The 23,048-nt window shown below is 42.5% G+C and overlaps 1 protein-coding gene across 1 annotated transcript; it reads left to right on the top strand.

Moving 5' to 3' along the window:
• The first annotated feature begins 17,535 nt into the window (after nucleotides 1-17,535).
• LOC124676336 (probable protein phosphatase 2C 40) lies at nucleotides 17,536-22,344 on the top strand. The gene is made up of 9 exons (XM_047212415.1): nucleotides 17,536-17,757; nucleotides 17,892-18,063; nucleotides 18,298-18,448; nucleotides 18,535-18,598; nucleotides 19,096-19,203; nucleotides 19,782-19,907; nucleotides 20,051-20,298; nucleotides 21,495-21,697; nucleotides 21,777-22,344. Exons 1-9 carry the CDS (start codon nucleotides 17,536-17,538, stop codon nucleotides 21,809-21,811), a joined length of 1,329 nt encoding a protein of 442 aa, XP_047068371.1. The 3' UTR covers nucleotides 21,812-22,344.
• The last annotated feature ends 704 nt before the right edge of the window (nucleotides 22,345-23,048 follow it).

Genomic DNA, 23,048 nt, shown 5'->3' with positions numbered 1-23,048 from the left:
AGGACCTTCGAAATTTCAATAGTCAGTTGAGGCATTATAGTCTAGGTTTATATAGTTTGTAATTTTCTGCTATACTTGAATTCATAAGTATGCAGATTCAGTGGCTGACCTACTAGCTACTAGCAGAATTTTTGGCATGTGCAGAGTTGTTCCAATAACATGCTAGCTAGGTTTGCATGAACTAACTCAATGTTCTTATATTGATATGTTGGGATAGTTCCTTGATGATATTATGATTTTATGTATTTAAGGTGTCCAATTCCAAAGCATTCACTTAATTTAGCATCTTTAAAGAGGCCTGGAGCTTGCTTGCTTTTGGTATCTCCATTTCACATCTGCAATGGAGTAGCTGAGAAAGTTGCATACATTTTTTATTTCCCCTGAGATCGTGCCTTGCAATTACTACATTAAGATAATGATCGATGACTATTTATATAGTCATTATCCCATCATGTGTTGACACTTAACATCTCATCTAAAAAAATTGATACTTAACATCGAAAGGTTGATTTTCCTCTTTGGCAGTTCAATGGTCTTATCTAAGCTCCTTAACAGGGATAAGTTATTTCTAACTTCATATTTCTATTTCCTTTTTCGTGCCAAGTCATACCAATTATGGTATCTTTGTTGAACTCTGAATTTGGAGCAAGCTGACACTATTGTGGATATATACTATGCAAACACATAGGTACTGTATGAGGTTCCATTATACTGACTGATGTTCCATCTGCTTTCAGTTTCATGAGATGATGCGCAATAAAAAAAAAACTTTTGCAGTATCTGCAGCACTTAGAATCATGCTATTATGGTGCTTCACCTCCGCCTTCCCTCTATATGTTTGTATCCATTTTTGCGAGCATGGCCGCTTACTCTGATTTACGAATGGGCATGGATGCATGGGAAGCTGCTTTCAGTCAGTAGAAAACTTGTGTTACTCAAGGATGGGGATAGAATTGAAGTGAGGTTTTCTCCACATATTACACGAGATAATTTACAAGTTGGCTACTGCCTCATGAGTTTGTACATAATGAGAGTGTGTGGTAGTAACTTGTGATGTAAGTATGAGTTTTGATGCAATAAGTTCAAGTTTGGATCAAATACTTGCATCTCCTGAGTTTGTACAATGTTATTATACCTTCTGTAATATACCTTCGCTAAATTGCTGTATAATGTAATACAAATTCCACCACTTAGGTACTATAATATACTTGTGGCTCTTACAATACTGTCTCGCTACTGCCTTCGTGCCGGGGCACAACGGGTCATCTAATCAAGTTTCTTTTGTTGCGAATGACACTACTGTATTTGGGGCACCAAGCATGTTAAGCCCAAATTGGTCATGTGACCGATCAATGAAGTAATGTTAGTTGTAAGACTGAATCGCTGAGCACGTTGGTTCCCTATCACCCATGTTATGTAATATAGTGGTACAAACTACTCCTATATGCCTATGTAGAGATCCATGCTATCGCGCTTGAGTTATGTACAGGGTATTCTGTTTTGTTTTGTTTTTTCAGCTACGTGTATGCTTCATATCGGTTTCATAATGGCTGATTGTGTTTGCCGAGGTTCTTAATAATCGTGGAGTTGTATTGTATATGCCAATACATGATTTTAATAACTTACTTTCACCAGCAAAGATATATAGTTAAATAATGTAGTATTACACATGGTTTCAATATTGTGTCGCTTTCGCGTGTGCACCGGGTCATCTAGTTACTCATAATTAGTCAAACCCATGACGTGCATATTGGTGTTTTCCCTTCAAACCTTACTTTCCTATGAGCTTTAAATTACACAAAAAGGAATATTTTGAAATGTTTGGAGGCATATCACACATATTATACTTGGAATAGAAAGTGTTATGTAGGTAGGTGAAAGAGCATAGAGCCCCCATGTGTGGTTTTGGTAATTAATGACAACCCCTATGGACTAATATTTGCATTGAGTTATATTTGTAGGAGTTGTCCATAGGAAATGCTTGAACCATATGTTGGCTTCAAGGTTGCAATAAGAAGAAATGAGGTGCAAGTTCAAGATGAGCCAACTCGAAGGGATCATATGCTTGAAGCTTTCCATTCATATTGTGTTCATGGATATGTGAAGATGCACTGATGTTCCACAAGTATAGGGGATCGTGTGTAGCCTTTTCGATAAGTAAGAGTGTCGAACCCAACGAGGAGCTAAAGGTAGGATAAACATTCTCTCAAGTTCTATCAACCACTGATACAACTCTACGCACACTAAGTGTTTGCAATATCTAGAAAATAAAACTAGAGCGATAACGGGTATGAGAGGTGACTTTGCAGAACAATAAAATACACGGAATAAATGTTAGTGCTGCAGCAATAAAACAAACTAAACTAAAAGTACCATGAGTGTGGAAAGGCGGTGGTAATAGTGGTGGCTTTGTCCAAGATCAATTAGTGAAGATCTTGGGTTCAATGTCTTCGATGCAGCTTTCTATGTAGGAGAGACTAAATATACATGCTCTCCCTCCGGGATTACAAGTACTATATGATTGGCTTGCTAGCAAACATCCGTAAATACTAGCAAGCATTAAGGTTTCCCCAACCATAGCCTTAAGTAAATGGTCCTCTTACTCCCATACATGCAACTATCCGGTTCGCGTCCTTAGGTTTCTGTCACTCCGGCAGAACTTTCCCCTTCTAGTATACAAGTACTACCAACCCTATGGTGCTTGATCCATGCGCGCACAAATATAATGGGCACCAAGGACGGTAACATATCAACATACAACTCTAATGAACCAAAGAGAAACAACCAATCAATCAAAGAACAAATAAACTATGGCAACATGACATAGATCATAGGATTATAACTTATAGCATCAAACACCATGTTTACATAGGGCGGTACAGAGGTTTGTGAGAGGATGGACCACCGAATACAATGAGGAGTTGGTGATGGAGATGGCGGTGAAGACGTTGGAGGGCTCAGCGAGGAGCGCCGGGAGGCGGAGGCGGAGGCGTGGGCGGCGCCGGCGGCAGCACGGGGGACTCCTTCCCCGCCGCTGGCATCATGGGGGAGCGCCGCCCCTTAGCCTTCTTCTTCCTTGAGTTGGTTCTGGTGTAGATGAGTGTTTCCCCCTCCTTGGCTGCTGCCAAGGAGGAGGATTTTCGTGACAATGCTTGGGGGCCTCCAAAAATAGGGTTTCTCATCAATATATAGTGTTGGAGATGCAATCTAGGCCATGGGATGGATGCTCCTTTGATCCAAGGGCTCTTGGGCACCTCTAGAACCTTCCTAGAACTCCCCTCTGTCCTTCATGAGCCTCACAACTCGTGGCTGGGCCGAAATATCCAGGTATGGAAAGAGTTTGTGTCAAATACGTCACCAACTTTCGGAGTCCCGAGACTGCACGAACCTCCGCAGTAATTCTGCTTTGCCGGATGCATCCGTTGACCGTTCTGGACGAATAAGATGTCCAAATTGTTCGGTTTGAAATTTCTTTACAACTTTGTAGTTTACGACTTTTCCATTGGACGTATTTTGATGGAGTTTCGAAGCGATCTTTGAAAAGTGTTCAGCAAGAACAGATTCCGGGAAATTCCAGATTTCACCATAATGAGCTATTTCCTTCCATATTTGCCTATTTCCTGCACAACAAAGTTGAAACCAAGAACTCGTGCACTTTTGCAACTATTAATAGGTTAGTACCTTAAAACATATAGTAATTAGTGTAAAACAAGCATGGAACATCAAAAATTATAGATACGTTTGCGATGTATCAACATCCCCAAGCTTAACTCCTGCTCGTCCTCGAGTAGGTAAGTGATAAAAAGAATAATTTTTGAGGTGACATGCACCTTTAAAGTTCAAAGGATGACTAGATACAAATAATTTAATAATAATTAATAACACATTCATGATTCAATCAATAATAATTTTGGGACCATGCACATAGAACTAAGAATGACAACTATGCTCTCATAAGACGGTGCATATAACTTAGAAGATGAAGACTCAACATAAAAGTAAAAGAATGGCCCTTCGCAGAGGGAAGCAGAGATTAAACATGTGCTAGAGATTTTTATTTTGAAAACATAGAGATATAAAATTTTAAGAGAGGCAATTGTGTCAACGGTAGCAATAAGTAATATAGGTTATGTATAAAACTTCCTATAAGTTGCAAGCCTCATGCATCGAATACTAATAGTGCCCGCACCTTGTCCTAATTAGCTCGGATTTCCATGGATTATCATCGCATTACATATGTTTCAACCAAGTTTCACAAAGGGGTACCCTCCATGCCACCTGTACAAAGGTCTAAGGAGAAAGTTCGCATTGGATTTCTCGCTTTTGATTATTCTCAACTTAGACATCCATACCGGGACAACATGGACAACAGACAAATGGACTCCTCTTTAAGCTTAAAGCTTTTGGAAACATAAATTTCTCATAATAGATTTTTGAGGTTTTAATGTCCATGCTGAAACTTCCACCATGTAAACATGGCTTTGGTTAGCGGCCCAATGTTCTTCTCTAACAATATGCATACTCTAACCTTTTATCATGGTTATCTCCTTTACTTCTGACAAGACGGACATGCATAGTAACTCACATGATATTTATCAAAAATATGATGATGGTGTCCCCATGTCAGCATGGTTGCCACACAACAAGCAGCTTATAAGAACTAAGATACATAAGTGACATATTCCTCACCACAATATTTTTTTAGGCTACTTTCCCATGAGCTATGTATTGCAAAAACAAGGAATTATTTTGAAGGTTTTAAAGGTAGCACATGTAAATTTACTTGGAGTGGCGGTGAAATACCACATATAGGTAGGTATGGTGGACACTTTTGGCATATTTTGATTTTTGGTGGTTGGATGCACGAGTAGACATCATACTCAGTACAGAATGAAGGCTAGCAAAAAGAAAGATAGCGACCAACTAAGAGAGCAATAATGGTCATAATCATGCATAGCGACAAAACTTATTAATTAAAGCATATGGTGATATTAAAAGTCTAAACTAAATGATCAATTCAACCCAATTGAAACATTAGAGGAGATCTTCCATTTGCATCACTATTAATATGAAACATTTTTACTCGTATCCAACACCAATCAACTTATTTGAAACAACTCTCATTTATAATATTCATTAAAGATCAGAGAGCTAATCATATATAACTGAAGCATACTAACAAGCTCTGAACAAAATAGGAGTGAAAAACCAGAGCTAAACGCAGTACTAGCAAAAAAAAATGCTCGTTGAACAATAAGAGTGAAAACTAGAGCGTTCATACAATTAAAACGGAGTGTGTATCTCTCCCAAACAAACATGGTATGATGGTGCCCACTATATTGAAAATAAAATACACAACAGAAAATAAAGACGCTCCAAGAATAACACATAGTATATGAAGCAATAAAAATATAGTGACAGAAACATGACCTGATATTTTTATTGACGAAGAAGGGGATGCCTTGGGCATCCCCAAGCTTTGACGCTTGTACTTCTTGAATATATCTTGGGGTGACATGGGCATCCCCAAACTTGAGCTTTTCTCCATTCTTCATCTCATCTCATCATTCTTCTTTCCTACACTTGAAAACTTACTTCATACAAAACTCATCACAAATCTCATTAGCAGCGTTAGTGCAATGATAATATTAATCAAATTTACAAAGTTCAGTATGACATATGAAAAACATTTTAATAAGCATTAGCTACTTTAGCACAACTTCAATAAGGTTCTTTGATCAAGAGAACTCAAAAAGGTGGGCAAAAAGATGCAAATGCAAAACAGTGCAAGAATCTGTCAAAACAGAACAGTTCGTAAAAATTGATTTTTGAAAAACAGTTACGCTGCGTAACTCGAAAAACTCTGAACTAATGAAAGTTAGATAAATACCTGGGGAAGATGCTCGTAAATTGGCAGGTCAAACTTACGTTCTGGTGATTTTTGGCGATTTTTCTCGTGACGAACCAGAAACAGTATACAAGATTGCAAATCTCCCAAATACCACTTTCTTACCAATAGAGGCAATTCTTGGCACAAAAACAAAACAAACATGATAAGGAGAGGTCATTACAGTAGTAATGACTTCCAAGACTCAACAAAGCAGTAAATAATAGAAATATAAACATATTGGGTTGTCTCCCATAAAGCTCTTTCTTTATAGCCATTTAAGATGGGCATGATTATTTGATGGAGCTCTCTAACCCCCTTTTTTTTGTTGTTGTTTTCCAATTATAAGTGAAACTGACAAAGAAACAAGAACCAAATAAAGAACCTAATAAAACTAAATAGGATAAAACCAAAGATAATAAAAGCAACTATATACAATGCTTACATGTGGATGGGTAATATTGAGTTTGAAGGAGACAACCTCATGTTGGTTGATGAATAGGGGGATGCCTTGGACATCCCCAAGCTTAGATATTTGCTTCTTCTTGAATATTCTCTTGGGATCCATCTACACATCCCCAAGCTTGAGCTCTTGCATCCTCTTGCTCATCTCATATCACCATATTGATTGGAACTTAAAAACTGCATCCACATAAAGCTTCACAAAACTCATTAGTAGGTTAGTACTCATTAAATAAAATCCACAAGTGTTCAAGTATCTCTAATTTCTATAAAATCTATCAAATATTTAGCCACTGTAATACTGAGGTTTCTTATTATTTCAATCGTACGTCGAAAACGAAGGAAACTTTTGAATCCGAAGTACAATATTTAAACAAAGAGAATAGAAATCTGTCAAAACTGAACACTCTATAAAGATGTCACTCAATGAGATAGTTACGTAGCTCAAATCGAAAAACTCATGATTAATGAAAGACAGATCATAACCTCAGGTATATGCACAAAAAATTTCAGATCAAAATGCCATACTGAGATTTTTCACGAATTTTTGCAGCACAGCACAGGAAATCTGTCTCAACAGAATCAGTCCGTAAAGATTGAATTATTAGATTTGTCTACGTACCTCAAATCAGAAAAGTCAGAACTAACGAAAGTTAGATAGCAAGCACTACTATGCACTCAAAAATTTCAGATCAAGATCACGTTCTGGTGATTTTTAAAATTTTCTACAGTGGAGCACAGGAAATCTGTTTTCTAGGCAGCATAGTGACAAACTTGCATAATAAACTAGGGGTTATCTATACATTCTATTTACAGCGGGATTTGTATACTATATACACTATATACACTATTTACAAGTTTTTAATGAGAAGCTTCCATGGAAAGAATTGTTTTGGTTTCGCGGGCATGAACACAAGTGTTCAAGGTCGACCTCCACTTCACCATTACTCATCTTTCCAATCACTTTTCTTTTCTGAAAACATTTTTTTATTTTTTTATATAAGAAGTACAACTATTTTTTTTTGTAATTCGCATTCCCTATCCATACAAGAGATAGAGAACAACTAGGTACAGGAAGTAAAACTACTTAGAGATAAAGCACACAAGTGCACACGAAAATATTCACCTACGCTATGGCTCCCCGGCAACGGCGGCAGAAAAGGTCTTGATGTCCCACAAGTATAGGGGATCGTGTGTAGCGTTTTCGATAAGTAAGATTGTCGAACCCAACGAGGAGCTAAAGGTAGGATAAACATTCTCTCAAGTTCTATCAACCACTGATACAACTCTACGCACACTAAGTGTTTGCAATATCTAGGAAATAAAACTAGAGCGATAACGGGTATGAGAGGTGACTTTGCAGAATAATAAAATACACGGAATAAATGTTAGTGCTACAGCAATAGAACAAACAAAACTAACAGTACCATGAGTGTGGAAAGGCGGTGGTAATAGTGGTGGCTTTGTCTAAGATCAATTAGTGAAGATCTTGGGTTCAATGTCTTCGATGTAGCTTTCTATGTAGGCGAGACTAAATATACATGCTCTCCCTCCGGGATTACAAGTACTATATGATTGGCTTGCTAGCAAACATCCGTAAATACTAGCAAGCATTAAGGTTTCCCCAACCATAGCCTTAAGTAAATGATCCTCTTACTCCCATACATTCAACTATCCGGTTCGCGTCCTTAGGTTTCTGTCACTCCGGCAGAACTTCCCCCTTCTAGTATACAAGTACTACCAACCCTATGGTGCTTGATCCATGCGCGCACAAATATAATGGGTACCAAGGACGGTAACATATCAACATACAACTCTAATGAACCAAAGAGAAACAAGCAATCAATCAAAGAACAAATAAACTATGGCAACATGACATAGATCATAGGATTATAACTTATAGCATCAAACACCATGTTTACATAGGGTGGTACAGATGTTTGTGAGAGGATGGACCACTGAATACAATGAGGAGTTGGTGATGGAGATGGCGGTGAAGACGTTGGAGGGCTCAGCGAGGAGCGCAGGGAGGCGGAGGCGTGGGCGGCGGCGGCGGCGGCGCGGGGGACTCCTTCCCCGCTGCCGGCATCATGGGGGAGCGCCACCCCTTAGCCTTCTTCTTCCTTGAGTTGGTGCTGGTGTAGATGAGTGTTTCCCCCTCCTTGGCTGCTGCCAAGGAGGAGGATTTTCGTGACAATGCTTGGGGGCCTCCAAAAATAGGGTTTCTCATCAATATATAGTGTTGGAGATGCAATCTAGGCCATGGGATGGATGCCCCTTTGATCCAAGGGCTCTTGGGAACCTCTAGAACCTTCATCGGACTCCCCTCTGTCCTTCATGAGCCTCACAACTCGTGGCTGGGCCGAAATATCCAGGTATGGAAAGAGTTTGTGTCAAATACGTCACCAACTTTCGGAGTCCCGAGACTGCACAAACCTCCGCAGTAATTCTGCTCTGCCGGATACATCCGTTGACCTTTCTGGACGAATAAGATGTCCAAATTGTTCGGTTTGAAATTCTCTACAACTTTGTAGTTTACGACTTTTCCATTGGACGTCGTTTTGATGGAGTTTCGAAGCGATCTTGGAAAAGTGTTCAGCAGGAACAGATTCCGGGAAATTCCAGATTTCACCATAATGAGCTATTTCCTTCCATATTTGCCTATTTCCTGCACAACAAAGTTGAAACCAAGAACTTGTGCACTTTTGCAACTATTAATAGGTTAGTCCCTTAAAACATATAGTAATTGGTGTAAAATAAGCATGAAACATCAAAAATTATAGATACGTTTGCGACGTATCATGCACCAAAGAAGAAGCTCTTCCATAGTGGATTATGGAGGAGCAATCTGCAAGACTTCATCAAGCAAGCATAATCAAGAAAGGCGATCCATCTTGTTGCGGTCAAGATCATCTTCATCTAGCTCAAGTGGAATGTGCAAGGTTAACATTTGCTCTTTATAGGTTTTCTTTCTTACTGGTCTCGTGGTTTAGTTGGGAGAACGATTTATAGGCTAGACGTCGTCCTATCAAGAGGCTCTCGAGTGAGTAACTCGGTCGTATCGTTTAGAGTGGGTCAAAATTTTGCATCCTTGCATCATCTTTCTTGGTTTTTATTTGGATCTTATCCTTGTGGTGTTTGAGATCTTATGGTTATTTCCATGACAAGTTCCAGTTTATCGAAAACGGATTCCGCGTATATCACTTGTTGCGTTTTCGGTATTGGAGTTTTTCTCGGTTCTCCAGGTTCAGAGGTTTCACTCTAAAATTCATAGAAAATCACCCCCACTATTTTCCATATTTTCAACAAAATTGGCCAACAAAATTGGTTTCATGTCGATCGAAGTTTCCAAACTCTAGATGTTGCGGTTTTAAGTTTGCCTTTAGTTTAGAAAGAAAAGGAGAAAAGTTGGGCCGGTAGCACCGCGACTGGTACCGCAAGTGGTACCGGCAGCCTTCCGCAACTCACAAAACATCTCTAGTAGGTTGCGCAACCGTAACAGGTAGCGGTGCCGGTACTAGCATCGGTAGCCCCGGGCCAGGCTAGCCAGTGGTACCGGGCCATGCCATGTGGCACTACCGACTGCTGGCCGCCTCTGCTCGCTGCAGCAGTACCGAGCCTCTTTGACTTGGCCGGTACTACCGGGCCGGCCCACCTAGCGCGCCCAGCTCACCCGCTCCTGCCGATCGACGTCGCGTGCTCAGCGTCGGCCTGCTCGCTCGCTAGGGCCTTGCCTCGTTGTCCTCCACTCGCATGCGCGTGCTAGCTCACCACGTGCTGCTCGCGAGTCGCTCGCCCAGTTCCCTGGTGCACTCGCTCCTTTTTCCATGTTGCTGTTGCCGCTCAATGAGGGCTGGGCGGTAGTACCGCCGTAGCAGCCCCGTACTACCGGCCCAAGTCTTTTTTAGCAGCCCAACGGGCAGAAAAATAGTGAGCCCCTTTTAAAGCCTCCTCTCTCTCTCTCTCTCTCTTCTTGGGGTCACTTCTTATTCTTTCTCTTGCTCTCCTCCATTGTTGAAAACTTGAGAGCTTCCGCTCACTTAATCCCTCCATGATTCTTGCTCATATTTGAGGAAAAGAGTGAGGAGATCTAGATCTACACTTGCACCAATCAAATCCCTCTCTTTGTGAGGGAATCACTAGATCTAGATCTTGGAGAGAAATTTGGTGTTCCTCTTCTTATTTTGTTCTTCCTCTCTTATTCCCCCAATAGCTTTAGTAGCTTTGTTGGAATTTGAGAGTGAAGGATTTGGGCATCTTTATGGCGTTCTAGCCATTGCATTTGGTGCATCGGTTTGACTTCTCCGCGTGATACGTGGAGGTGAAAGTTCGTGAGTATATTATTTCGGGAGCTTGTTCCTCTTGGGTATTTGGACCCTAGACGGCTTAGTGATCTTTGTGGTGTGATACGTCTCAAACATATCTATAATTTTTGATGCTCCATGCTTGTTTTACATCAATTTATATATGTTTTGCTCATGCTTCGTTGCACTTTTATACATTTTCCTGCACTAACATATTAACAAGATGTCACGGTGCCAGTTCCCTATTTTTTGCTGTTTTGTATTTCAGAAAAGTTGTACAGGGAATATTCTCGGAATTGGACGAAACAAAATCCGAAGTCAATATTTTCCGTAACGAAGACAGAGTCCAGACGGGGGGTCGAAGAAAGGCAGCATGCCGGCCAGACCATCCCTAGACGCGGACTCCGCCGATTTAATCAGGATCTCGGGAAAACCCTGAACACCCGAGCCTCCATCCACGAAAAGTTTCGTCGCGGCCGCCATTGTGGTAGTACCAGTTCAGGCGCGAATCTGACCGTTCTCCAGCCCCAACAGTCATATTTCTGAGCCCCCTATATATACCTCTCTCCCACCTCCATCCACACTAGTTCTTCCCATCCATTTTCTCTCTTCCATTGTTGACTTTGAAGAGGTTGATCCTCCTCTTGATCCCTCCACTATTTTTTGCATCTTTTTGGGGGAAACAAGAGAGGAGATCTAGATCTAGTGCTCCACCAAGTGAATCCCTCTCCAAGTGAGGGGATCTTGATAGATCTAGATCTTGGAGTAATTTGGTGTTCCTCCTCCTATTTGTTCTTCCTCCCTTATTCCCCCAATAGCTTTTGTAGCTTTGTTGGAATTTGGGATAGAAGAACTTGGGCATCTTAGTGGTGTTATTAGCCATTGCATTAGGTGCATCGGTTTGGGTTCTCTCCGGGGTTTCGGTTTCATAGAGGGCTTGTTGTCCTTAGTGGTGTTATTGCCTTCGTGGCCTTGTCACCTTTGTGGCGTGGTAGCCTTTTGTGGCCTTGTCGTCTTTGTGGCGTAGTAGCCTTTGTGGTGTTGTTGCCTTTGTGGGGTGTGGTAGCCTTTGTGGTCTTGGAGGCGCTTGTGGCACGTTGGAGCCTTCATGGCCTTGTTTCCGTGTGTGGCGTGTTGTAGCCTTTGTGGCCTTGTACTTGAGAGCCTCCGATGTTGTGGAGTTTGCCTCAAGCTTGATACTTGGGTGTTTGCCCCAAGCTTGTACGGGTTCGGTGACCACCCTCAAGGGTCCCTTAGTGGATCGAGGCTTTCCCTTTGGTGGAAAGGTTCGAGGAGATTACGGTGGCCCTAGCGACTCATTGGAGTGCCTTGCGCCTCCACACCAATCCAACGGAGAGTAGCACCCAAGGGTGTGAACTTATGGATACATCGTCGTCTCTTCGTGAACCGGTTACTTCTCAACCCGAGCTCCTTTACCTATGCGCTTTACATTGTGATAGCCTTCGTGCTTGCTGTTCTATATCTAGTTTGCTATCACCTTGTTGCTCATCATGCTTAGCATAGGTTGTTGGTGCACATAGGCAAACCCTAGTTGATAGGCTTTGTGCTAAACAAGTAAATCTTAAGTAGTTTTATTCCGCCTTGTTTAGCTCTCAAGTAGAAGTTTTTACAACCCGCCTATTCACCCCCCTCTAGGCGACATCCTTGTACATTCAATTGGTATCAGAGCTAGGGCTCTCTTATCTTATTAGGCTTCACCGCCTTGAGAGTAACGATGTCGGCTAGAGGATTAGTGCACAATAACACTTTTACATTTGATGGCACTAATTATGATGCTTGGAAATTCTACATGCTTGATTATTTTCGGGGCATGCACCCACATGTGGAGCAAATTTTTGATGTGAGTTTTCTCCTCCTAAGGATCCACAAAATCCATCTCTTGAGGAGAAGAAAAACTCTTATCTAGATGCTCAAACTACTAAAGTGATTTGCCATGTTGTGAGTCATGTAGTTATCTCCTCCATCGCGCCTTTCCGGAGTGCTCGTGAGTTTTGGACAAAGCTTCAAGATACATATGGTGCGTCCAACACCATTGAGGATGATTGCACTCTTTCACTTCACCAATGTGTGGTAAGACACAAGGTAATGGTATGGTGAGTGGTGATGAACATTGCATTGTTGATATTGAGCTTTCTCTTGATGATCCTTCATCACTATCCCATTGCAATGATTCATCTTTGGACTTTAACACTCATAGTACTAGAAATGCCTTACATGCTAGTGTTGATAGTCCTTGCATATCTACACCTCGTGATGATATGCTTGCCTTGTCTTGTTGCCATGATAAAAATACTTTGTTTTTCTCTAGTATTTGTGTGACTAACAATGTAAGGAAACCAAGGATACTATGGGCCAAGATAAGATCTTGGATGGAGCTTCAATTACTTCATCATCTTCATCATCTCACGATTCTTACACATGCCTTATGGCTAGGACTTCAAAGATATCTCCTCCTTTGGAACCCTCTCTATCTAGTGATGATGAGGATGATGATATGGAAGAACTTAATGTTGCTTCCTTAAACATGATGGGTGAGTTGGTATTTCATGCTCTTCATAAGAATAAATTTGCTTGCTCTAACTTTATGAAAATCTTGCCTTTTGCCATTGAGAGCACAAAAAATATTGAGAAAATGGAATAACATGAGCGCGAGTATGCAAATGAGATTGCAACTCTTAGTGAAGCTCTTGAAGAACAACAATCCACCAATGAATCTCTTGAGGAGACTTTTACTCTAGAGCTATCTAAAGTAAATGAATCTTGTGATAGAACTTTAGAGGTGGCACATGTTTTTGAAACTAAAAATGATGAGCTAGTAATTGCTCATGCTAAACTCTTTGAGGATTTTGAGCTTCTCAAAAATAGCTCTAGGGCCATTGAGAGTGAGCTCATCAAAATCACCGAGTCACATGAGCAACTTAAGGCTTCCAATCTAATAGAGCTTCCTAAGTTGCCTTCCAATCAAAAATAGCTCTTGGGCTTTTGGGAAACTCTCGTTTGCAACTAGTTGCGCCCGCACCCCATTTTTTGTTGTGACACTTCTAAGTTTCCAAAAAATGCAAACTAAAATTCTAGACATACATTGTGTTGTGTCTTGTGCATCTGTGAAGTTTCATCCAAAAATATGTCAAAATGTGACCTATGTAAAAAAGAGAAGACGTACGTAAATAGTGTCACGTACTATTTACAGATCATTTGTTCTTTTTGTGTAGGCCACATTTTGACATATTTTTGGATGAAACTTCACAGATGCACAAGACACAACACAATGTATGACTAGAATTTTAGTTTGCATTTTTTGGAAACTTAGAAGTGTCACAACAAAAATGGGGTGCGGGCGCAACTAGTTGCGGAATATCCCCTCCCCTTTTTCTTGTGCTATTATTGATGATTCTTATGCTACTAACTCTACCTCTTGTGAAGCATCCATCTTGAAGGAGAATGTTGAGCAAAGGGCTCAACTTGCTTTGCTAACAAGCAATTATGAGAAACTGGAAGAAATTCATGGAAAGCTTTCTAGATCTCATAACAATCAATTATGAGAGATTGCCTCTCTCTGATGAATAAGGTGCAAAGTTCAGAGTTTGACAGATCCTCGATTGAAGCCATTGTCCAAGATATCAAAACGAGAACTCTAATGTTTTCAGCTTGTAATTTTGTTCATGTAAACCGATGTAGTAATGAAGCAGCTCACTTTCTTGCAAAATCTGCAGAAAATTTGTAACAAGAAGCTTATAAATGAATGAATGAAGGGTTGCTACCCATTGTCTAAAAAAAAACTTACACAAATCTTGACACAACAAATCTGAGATTAAAGAGTTGGTTGAGATTTATTAAATCTCAGGCAACTTAGAACTAGCAATTCCTTAAATATATCTATCTTGCAACTAAATATAATAAATAAAGATTTACAAACTAAAAATGCGTCGAGCTGCTAGGCTGTCTCCAACGCAAACAGATAATCGTGGCCTGCCACGGCCCAACGTAAACGGTCGCACGTGCTCTGTTTTGCAACTAGAGCAATGTGCGTGGTAATGTAATGACATTCATCATCCATGCGACGACCAGACCAGCGCGAGCAGGCTAGAGCCACGGCCGGCAAGTTAACAACGAATCGTTCCGCGGCAATGCCAGTCAGCAGCAGCCGGCCTACCATAATTTCCATCCCCAACCACCATCTAGAACAGAGAAACGATCCAAGTCATCATCGAAAGAAACAGCCAAATGTGAAACAAGAAAGTGCCAACATCGAAGGAGCAAATGCCAGACAAGCACTTCCTTGGTTGCATCCATCCATGTGAACCACCACTACTAACAAATCGTTAAAGAAAACGAAAACGAGAAGAAGCCTCAGCATAACTACATCCACTTTCAGTTTCAGACAAGGGGCCTCGTTATGCCCGATTTGTCAGAACTTTCAAAATATCTAGAAGGCACAGCCACCTGTCGGAGCACTTTTCAATGTCGTTTTCTCCAAATCCTTGCACTGTAAATGTACATTGTCAGGCTATAAGAGTTTAAATAGTTCCTCCATCGGGTTTGCTAATTCTGCGTGTATCCTCAAACTGTTAATGAAATCAACTTGATATGAGATATATATTACATAAAAAATATATCATTGTAAGTATTTCTAGTGTAATAATTTGCATGTTATATAATTTATATTATATAGATTAAATTAACGGTATAGACACGTGCAAGACTAATAAACTTAGGCATATGGAGTAGTAGTACTTTACGAGCACATAGAACATCGTACGTGCTACATTTTTGTTGATTTTTTTATATATTTTGAAATACATTTAGAATGTATTTAAAAAATCAGGAGCATATGCACCTGAGTGAAAAAACGCCTTGTCCTAAATCGGTCCAAATTAATTGGCACAACTCATGACTACAATTGTATTAGACATGGTATATGGCTACACAAACAAAGTACATATTTATATTTGATTATTATACATATTTTCTATAGGGTTGACTATAGATGACAAACCAACTGTTGGTTATACATTGTTCTTACTCTAACAATGTACAGAATCATCGCTAGAATCCAAAGTCCCTTGTGAATACACTCCCCATAGCATCTCCAATCCAGACTGTCCCCAACGTCTTTGAGGTGCGTTGGATAATTAAATGCGTCCAAATGCGTGCCACACAAGCCTTTCCGATCTGGCGCGGTCCAATACACTGTCATACCATGCTCTACACCGTCTACCTTGCTCATGATGCAACATACACCAACAATTTTTGGAGGCGCTATAAGATGAGCAAGGATTTTTTCATGTCCATTCTTCATGGCGTTAGAGAGAACGACAAGTACTTCATGTTAAAGCACGACTGTTGTGGCACGGCTGGTTTCTCATCAATTCAGGAGTGCACAACCGCCATGAGGATACTTGCATATGAAGCCCCTGTCGATCACATGATGACTACTTTCGCATGGGCGAGTCCTCAACCATTGAATGCATGTACATGTTTTGCAGAGCGGTTGTGGGAAAGTTTAGGAAAGAATATTTGAGAGGGCTAAATGAAGCAGAGATTGCTAGAATCACATCACATAACGGAGCGAGAGGGTTTCTAGGGTTAGTTGGGAGCATCGATTGCATACACTAGTCATGGAAGAACTGTCTATTTGCTTGGCAATGTTTGTACAAAGGGCATCACAGATACATCAATGTGGCGCTTGAAGCATATCTAAACTCATGGATTTAGCATTCTTTCTTTGGCATGGCCAGATCACACAATAACATCAACATCGTGCAGTGTTTCCGAAACTAGGTCATGCTCCACCATGCAACTATAAGATCAATGGCTACACATATAACAAAGGGTACTACCTAGCCAATGGCATCTATCATAGACGGTCAACATTTGTGAAGACAATCTCCAAACCTTTAGGTTAGATGAAGCCTCACTTTGCTCCGCGCAAGGAGAGTTGCAGGAAGGATGTCGATCGATCGACATTTGGTGTGCTTCAAACTCGATTTGCCATGATCAGATGTGGGAGATGCTGAATGCATATGTAATCACGCATAACATGATCATCAAGAGCGAGCGCAAGACTCCACCGAACGCCCATGTGGATCCCCGTGAGTGTCAGGATTCCTCTTGCGGCTGTTGAACATCATCAGCTCGTGGATTTTTACTGATTTTCTCGCTACGCATGCATAAATCCGTGACCTAGAAATACAACATGCTTTTTTACCGAAACTTCGCATAAAAATACAGTTTCTAAATATCTCAAAACCCGGAAGCACTGCTCAACAAATCTTGGTCTAATTTATGGACACGTTTGAGAGAGCACGGCAAGGAATGGACACGTCCACCACGGTCAGTCACGGGACCGGCTTGGACTTTGGAAGAGCAGAGCTGCCGACGGCTCGAAAAGAAAGGGCAATGGTCCACGGCTGGTGCGCGTCTGCCCAGTGCCCAGCTGTGGTGTGCCGCGGGCGTTAAAAAACGTCGGGGTGGCGTGATATAATTTTCCGTTTGTCCGGCCGGGGACGGCGCGCGCGCGCGCGTGGGAGCGGGCCGGATTTGCGCGTCTTGTTTCTTGTTGCCGCGCGGCGCCCCATGTGACCGCCGGGCCCTCCACTCTCCCTCCCTCTCCCTCGCTCCTCCCGCAACCCAAAGCAACAGCTCGCGCCGCGCCGCGCGCCCAGCAGCGCCGAGGCAAAAAAGAATCCAGCGGAAAGAACCGCGCTTCCCGACCAGACCCCAGCCAGCCAGCCAGCCACCCACGACAGCCACCCAGCCAGCGCGAGTTGAGCCTCTCCTCTCAGCTCGCCCTGCGCGCCTGCCAGCGAACCATGCGCGCCCGATCCACGGCCGGGATCTGACGACTCTCTCACGACGACCATGTCGTCGTCGGCGGCGGCGACGCCGAGGCAGCGCCACGGGAGCATGACGCTGGAGGACCTGCTGCGGCGGGAGCTGACGGCGGAGCGCGCCGACGCGACGGGGGCCGCGCGCCCGGTGCTGGCGGCGGGGCAGGCCGGCCGGGCCCGGAAGGGCGAGGACTACGCCATGCTCAAGCACGGCCTCGAGCGCCACCCGGGCGCATCCTTCTCCGCCTTCGCCGTAAGACGCGCGCTCCTCCCTCTCGCCCGCATTCTACCCATCTCGTCCGGCCGCGCGGCCGGCGATCTGCTCCCTCGCTCCGCGCGCGCGCGGGGTCAACTCCAGATTTCTGACCGGGCTGCTTCTTGCTGCAGATGTTCGACGGCCACAACGGGGGCGCCGCCGCGGTCTACGCCAAGGAGAACCTCCTCCGCAATGTGCTCGGCTGCGTCCCCCAAGATCTCACCAGGGACGAGTGGCTCGCCGCGCTGCCCAGGGCGCTCGTCGCGGGCTTCGTCAAGACCGACAAAGATTTCCAGACTAGAGGTGAAAATTCCCCCCCGTACTCCATGGAAAGGACTCACAATTAAGGCTCTCCCTAGACACAAGTACAACTGCTACTACAACTACTTACTGCCATATCTAGCACGCAGCTCTATCTATGGCAACCTGCAGTTAAAGGCTCATTCAATTCGATTCAAATTGTGCGTGGGCACTTGTACGGGTACTACCAGAGCTGAATCTTGTTTCTCTACCCTTGGCCCTCTGTGTGTGTTTCAGCGCACTCTTCAGGGACGACCGTGACGCTCGTCATCATCGACGGCTCCGTCGTCACCGCCGCGTCGGTCGGCGATTCACGCTGTGTCCTTGAAGCTGACGGCTCGATTTACTACCTGTCCGCTGACCACCGCTTCGATGCTTGCGGAGAGGAGTAAGATCGTTTGGGTGCCTAGAGTTCCTATTCCCTCATCGTTGATATCGTTGGTTCTTACTATGCTTGTCGGTTTCGGTTTGCAGAGTTGGACGCGTAACGGAGTGCGGAGGTGAAGTTGGAAGACTGAATGTTATTGGTGGAGCTGAGGTTTTCATCTTCACATCTTGTCTCTCTTCAAGCTTTCGCAGCCAAGGAACTTTCTTTCTTTGAATCTTCATCTGTGCAATATTTCAACAAGTTTGTACAAAGTGTAGCTTTCCAAAGTTTTGATATTCAAACTGTAGACTTTTCATCGAGTTTTCAGGGCCTATTTTCATTATATTTAAGCTCTCTCCTTCTGTTGTCTTTTTTGGTAATTTGAATTGGTGCCAGACCAATGAAGCAAAATACTTACAACTGCTCTTTTGGTTTACAGCTGCATTTTCCATATTCATTGTACCAAATGAATTTTAATGAGCGTCACTTAACATGCTTTTCAGTGTTCAATGTTGACCTGAGTGGTTCATTTCAAAACTTAGCGCTTGCACATTTTCATAATAACGTGTGTCGAATATCTTTCATATTTTTTTTCTCTTGGAAAACACGTTTATAGGCATGGTTCACTCCTCACACTTTACTCTTTTTTTCCTTGGTTGTCCATCCAGATTGGGCCCCTTCGATGTTGGCCAGGTGGTTTATGCCTATCAAGATCAATTGGTGATCAGGATGTAGGTGAATTCATCATTGCTGTTCCTTTTGTGAAGCAGATCAAGGTACACTGCCTTAAAATTTTGCATGCGTCACTTTTGTAGAAAATCAAAGTCAAAACTTCCGCAATAATAGAGATAGTAGGTCAAGCACCACAAGTATTATCTGGACATTCTCCTTCTCTTGGTCATCTGCATTTTTTACTAGTTTGTAAAATATCCCTTTTCTAGGTACATTCGAGTAACATGGGTGGGTGCGGCGTCACCCTATTGCAAGAAACACAACTTGTACACTGAAAATAATCTGGAAAAGGCCAAAATTTTGTGTACCACTTTGTGTATTGTACAATAAACATAAGATCTATTTGCAAATATAGCGAGTCGTCATGGTATAGACTTATTGTGTGGTTGATGAATAGTTGTGAAATGCCCCTTTTCTAGGCACATTTTGATAGACATGGGTCCTTGCGCACCCTATTGCAAGTGTACATGTTATTATTAAATATACCAGGTTAACTTTACAGAAGGGTGTGCCTGCACCGATGTGTGAAACACCCGTGTTCTTGTAAATAAACTGTTTTTTCTAAATACCTTGATTTTTAACAAATTTTGAAATTACTAATGTCTTCTAATGTTTGCTGCAGCTATCTAGTGCTGGAGGTCGTCTTATTATTTCAAGTGACGGTGTTTGGGACGCCTTGACTGCGGAAATGGCTTTTAATTGCGCACGAGGGCTTCCACCAGAGGCTGCAGCAGACCAGATTGTCAAAGTACAGTCACCTAACACCACATTTCTTGTCATACAACCTGAAAGCTGAAATCCTCAGTTTGTACTTTTTTCCTTGAACACTCAGCCAAGTCTTCGTCTCTGTGTATTTGAAGAATATTGTCCCTTACTATTGGTCTTTTGCAGGAAGCCGTAGAACCAAAAGGATTAAGAGATGATACAACTTGTATTGTTATTGACATGATGCCGCCAGAAAAACCGAAATCCACTATACATTCTCGAAAGAAGGCGCGGAATGGCTTTAATCTTATCAAAAATATTTTCTTCAAGAAAAAAGCATCAGACTCATTATCTCATGCTGATACGGAACAAACTTCCGAGCCTGACTTGGTGGAGGAAGTCTTTGAGGATGGATGCCCGTCGCTCTTAAGATGGTATGTTCCCTTGCTCCATCTTGTCAATGGATGCATAATAGTTGTTCACACATAACCCAGTGAACTTAAAGCTTTTCCTCTCTAATCAATAAACTGTCACTTGGGGACATTCCTTCGCTACCTGTACTAAAATAATAATCCATTTGAGCTGGAAGATATTACCTTTTACAGTGACACCTCATATTCAATTTTAAAAACCTTTATTTTTTTAGCACGCATCAGAATGCATATCATTTGTACTACAAGAAGCACGCCGATTAGGTGCAGTGAATTTACATAATAAAACCATGAAAAAACTAAACATATCAGGAAGGAAAAGCAAAACGAAACCAATTCTATGCTACGCTAGAAATTGGACAAAGGAAGCAAAACACAACAGAGGAGAGCAGACATGTGCTGCAGGTCGGGAGGCCTAGAATGCCTTCTGAAGAGGCCTTACTCTACAGTCTGAAGTTGTACATGCTGGAACGAAATCTGTGACAAAGTTTGATGCCATACGTCTATGTATCTACCAAAAAAGTTCAGTTGGTTGAGACTGATTATTTGGTTGTCTAATACTTATGCCTTTTAGCTTCTTAAACTTTTTTTGATATCCGTGTCCTTCTAGTGACTTCTAATGCAGTTTCTGACATGCTTTTCGTACTGAAAATAATGGAACAAGCCACATGTCCCACCATAGTGTTCAACCAGAACTTGACACAATCATTGGAAGTGGAGGAAGAAAACACAAGTTTTCAACCCATGATCTATGCCAGAAGTTCAACTTTCAGGCCTGAACTATGACAAAGGTTCACTTGTCAACTCTGAACTCAAAACCATTTAAAATACAAACTTGAGCTGTTGAAAGTCAATGTTCCACTGTCAAGCGGTCTGACGAGTAGTTTTGACAGACGTGGACGCCATATGTCCACAACCTCACTGCCTTGTCATGTCAACCGAAGCCACCTGTTAAACCACCTGAGGTTAAAATGTGAAACATTTCAACAGTCCGAGCTTGCAATTCGAATGGTTCGAGTTCGGAGTTGAAAAGTGAACTTCGCCAAAAGTTTAGTGCTGAAAAAGTGGACTTTGCAATGCAAAAAGAAATCAAAGCAGAACACCGTATGAAGTTGAACGACTTGCCAGTTGGGTCTCATCTAAACTTTATGATTGTTAGTTTCCATAAACTTTTGACATTATATTTTCTGTGAATGCAGGCTAGACTCTGAGTATCCAGTCCGAAATATGTTCAAGCTTTTTGTATGCGCAATTTGTCAAGTAGAGTTAGAGACTGGTCAGGGCATATCAATACACGAGGGCTTGTCAAAGCCAGGAAAGCTGTCTCCCTGGGATGGTCCGTTCCTTTGTCACAGTTGTCAGGAGAAGAAAGAAGCAATGGAGGGAAAGCGTCCCTCACGAGGTATGCGTCTTCCCGCTCCCTACTGTAGTATTAACCACTTTGCAATCCACATTCCGAATAAACCTTCCCACACCTGCAGATTCCTCTTCCAGAAATAGCGGGTCAAGCGAGTAGTAACCAAGGGCATGAGTCATCATGAAGCAAACATATGCCGAAAGACCTATGCATAGCTGACATTTGGAATTGTTGCAACGGTTGATCTGTTAGATGGATTATCATCGAGTTAGGATACAAAGTGAACAACTTCATTAACTTGGCGGAGGTGCCAGTCTTGAAGAGCCTATCACTACTGAAGTGAAAGATACTTATTACCCTGTCTGTTCACATCAACATCTTCAGTGGGCCTTCTAGCGGTGGCACATAAACAGGCCAAAGGCCTGTTAATTAAGAACGGCCAAACTCTTTTATGGTCAACCATCGTGTAAATTATCCATCGCGTAGAGTGTGACACATAGCCGCGTCATTGTATTTTTCAAGTAGGATTAGTTGTGAGATTCTTAAATTCATTTTTGGGCAGATCTAAGTTAAGGCCACTTGGCTCGTTACCTGTAAGGATCATGCTTTATTCAACACTGTAATTAAAACTTAAGGAGATTGTGACAGAATGCAAACATCTATGAATATCCGTCAAGGCAGCCCCTTTAACATGTTTCCATTGTAAATACCCTTTGTGCTAGGAAATTGGTAGCAATTCCTGTCTTGAGTTGCCGCTGCTGGCATTTTTCTTAAGGTCATTGGTACCAATCTGTAGCTGTAGGCTCTATCACTGTGCGCTTGTATTTATTTGAACAGAAGGCTGTAGTCCCGTCTTAAATTAATAAGGATAAACAGGAGAAAAAAAACAACAAGCATACAAGAGAAGAAATGAAACACATCTTGAGCTTCGTTTTCGTTGTCCAGCCTTGCGATCCTGAAGAGGCATTGAAGCTGGTGAAGAAGACCGGCATCGTGTGACTCGTGCCATTGTCAACCTCCCGAGGCCAAACAAAAACCCAAGCACCATCCGTTTCCACCTCCAAAGAAAGCTCCCCGGATTGAAGGACGCCGGACCTGTCGGAGGTAGACCGCTCTCCCTGAGCATGCACGGATACCGAAGTCACAGCCGGGGAGAAAGACTCCGAGCACTCGGCTCGCCGCGCCGCCACCCACGAACATCACCGCCATCCGCAGGTCACACCACAACACACCAGACCAAGCTGCCAAGAGCAGGCAAAGACAAAGCCTACCACCACCGCTGAGCTCGTCCACCCATACTCGCTACCTCAAAACGGCGCCTCCACCGAGGGAACGGCACCAGAGCGCCGCCGCCGTCCAAACCAAAGTCTTGGGCTTTCACCTGAGATAGGAAAAG

This window comes from Lolium rigidum, chromosome 7, assembly GCF_022539505.1.
Source record: "Lolium rigidum isolate FL_2022 chromosome 7, APGP_CSIRO_Lrig_0.1, whole genome shotgun sequence".
Classification (NCBI taxonomy): domain Eukaryota; kingdom Viridiplantae; phylum Streptophyta; class Magnoliopsida; order Poales; family Poaceae; genus Lolium; species Lolium rigidum.
The sequence above is the reverse complement of the archived record's forward strand: the minus strand, read 5'-3'. Positions and strand labels throughout refer to the sequence as shown.

Coding starts and splice junctions, on each gene's coding strand:
- LOC124676336 (XM_047212415.1), top strand. CDS start 17,536: ATGTCGTCGTCGGCGGCGGCGACGCCGAGGCAGCGCCACGGGAGCATG. Junction 17,758..17,891: donor CATCCTTCTCCGCCTTCGCC/GTAAGACGCGCG, acceptor TTCTTGCTGCAG/ATGTTCGACGGCCACAACGG. Junction 21,698..21,776: donor GGGAAAGCGTCCCTCACGAG/GTATGCGTCTTC, acceptor CCACACCTGCAG/ATTCCTCTTCCAGAAATAGC.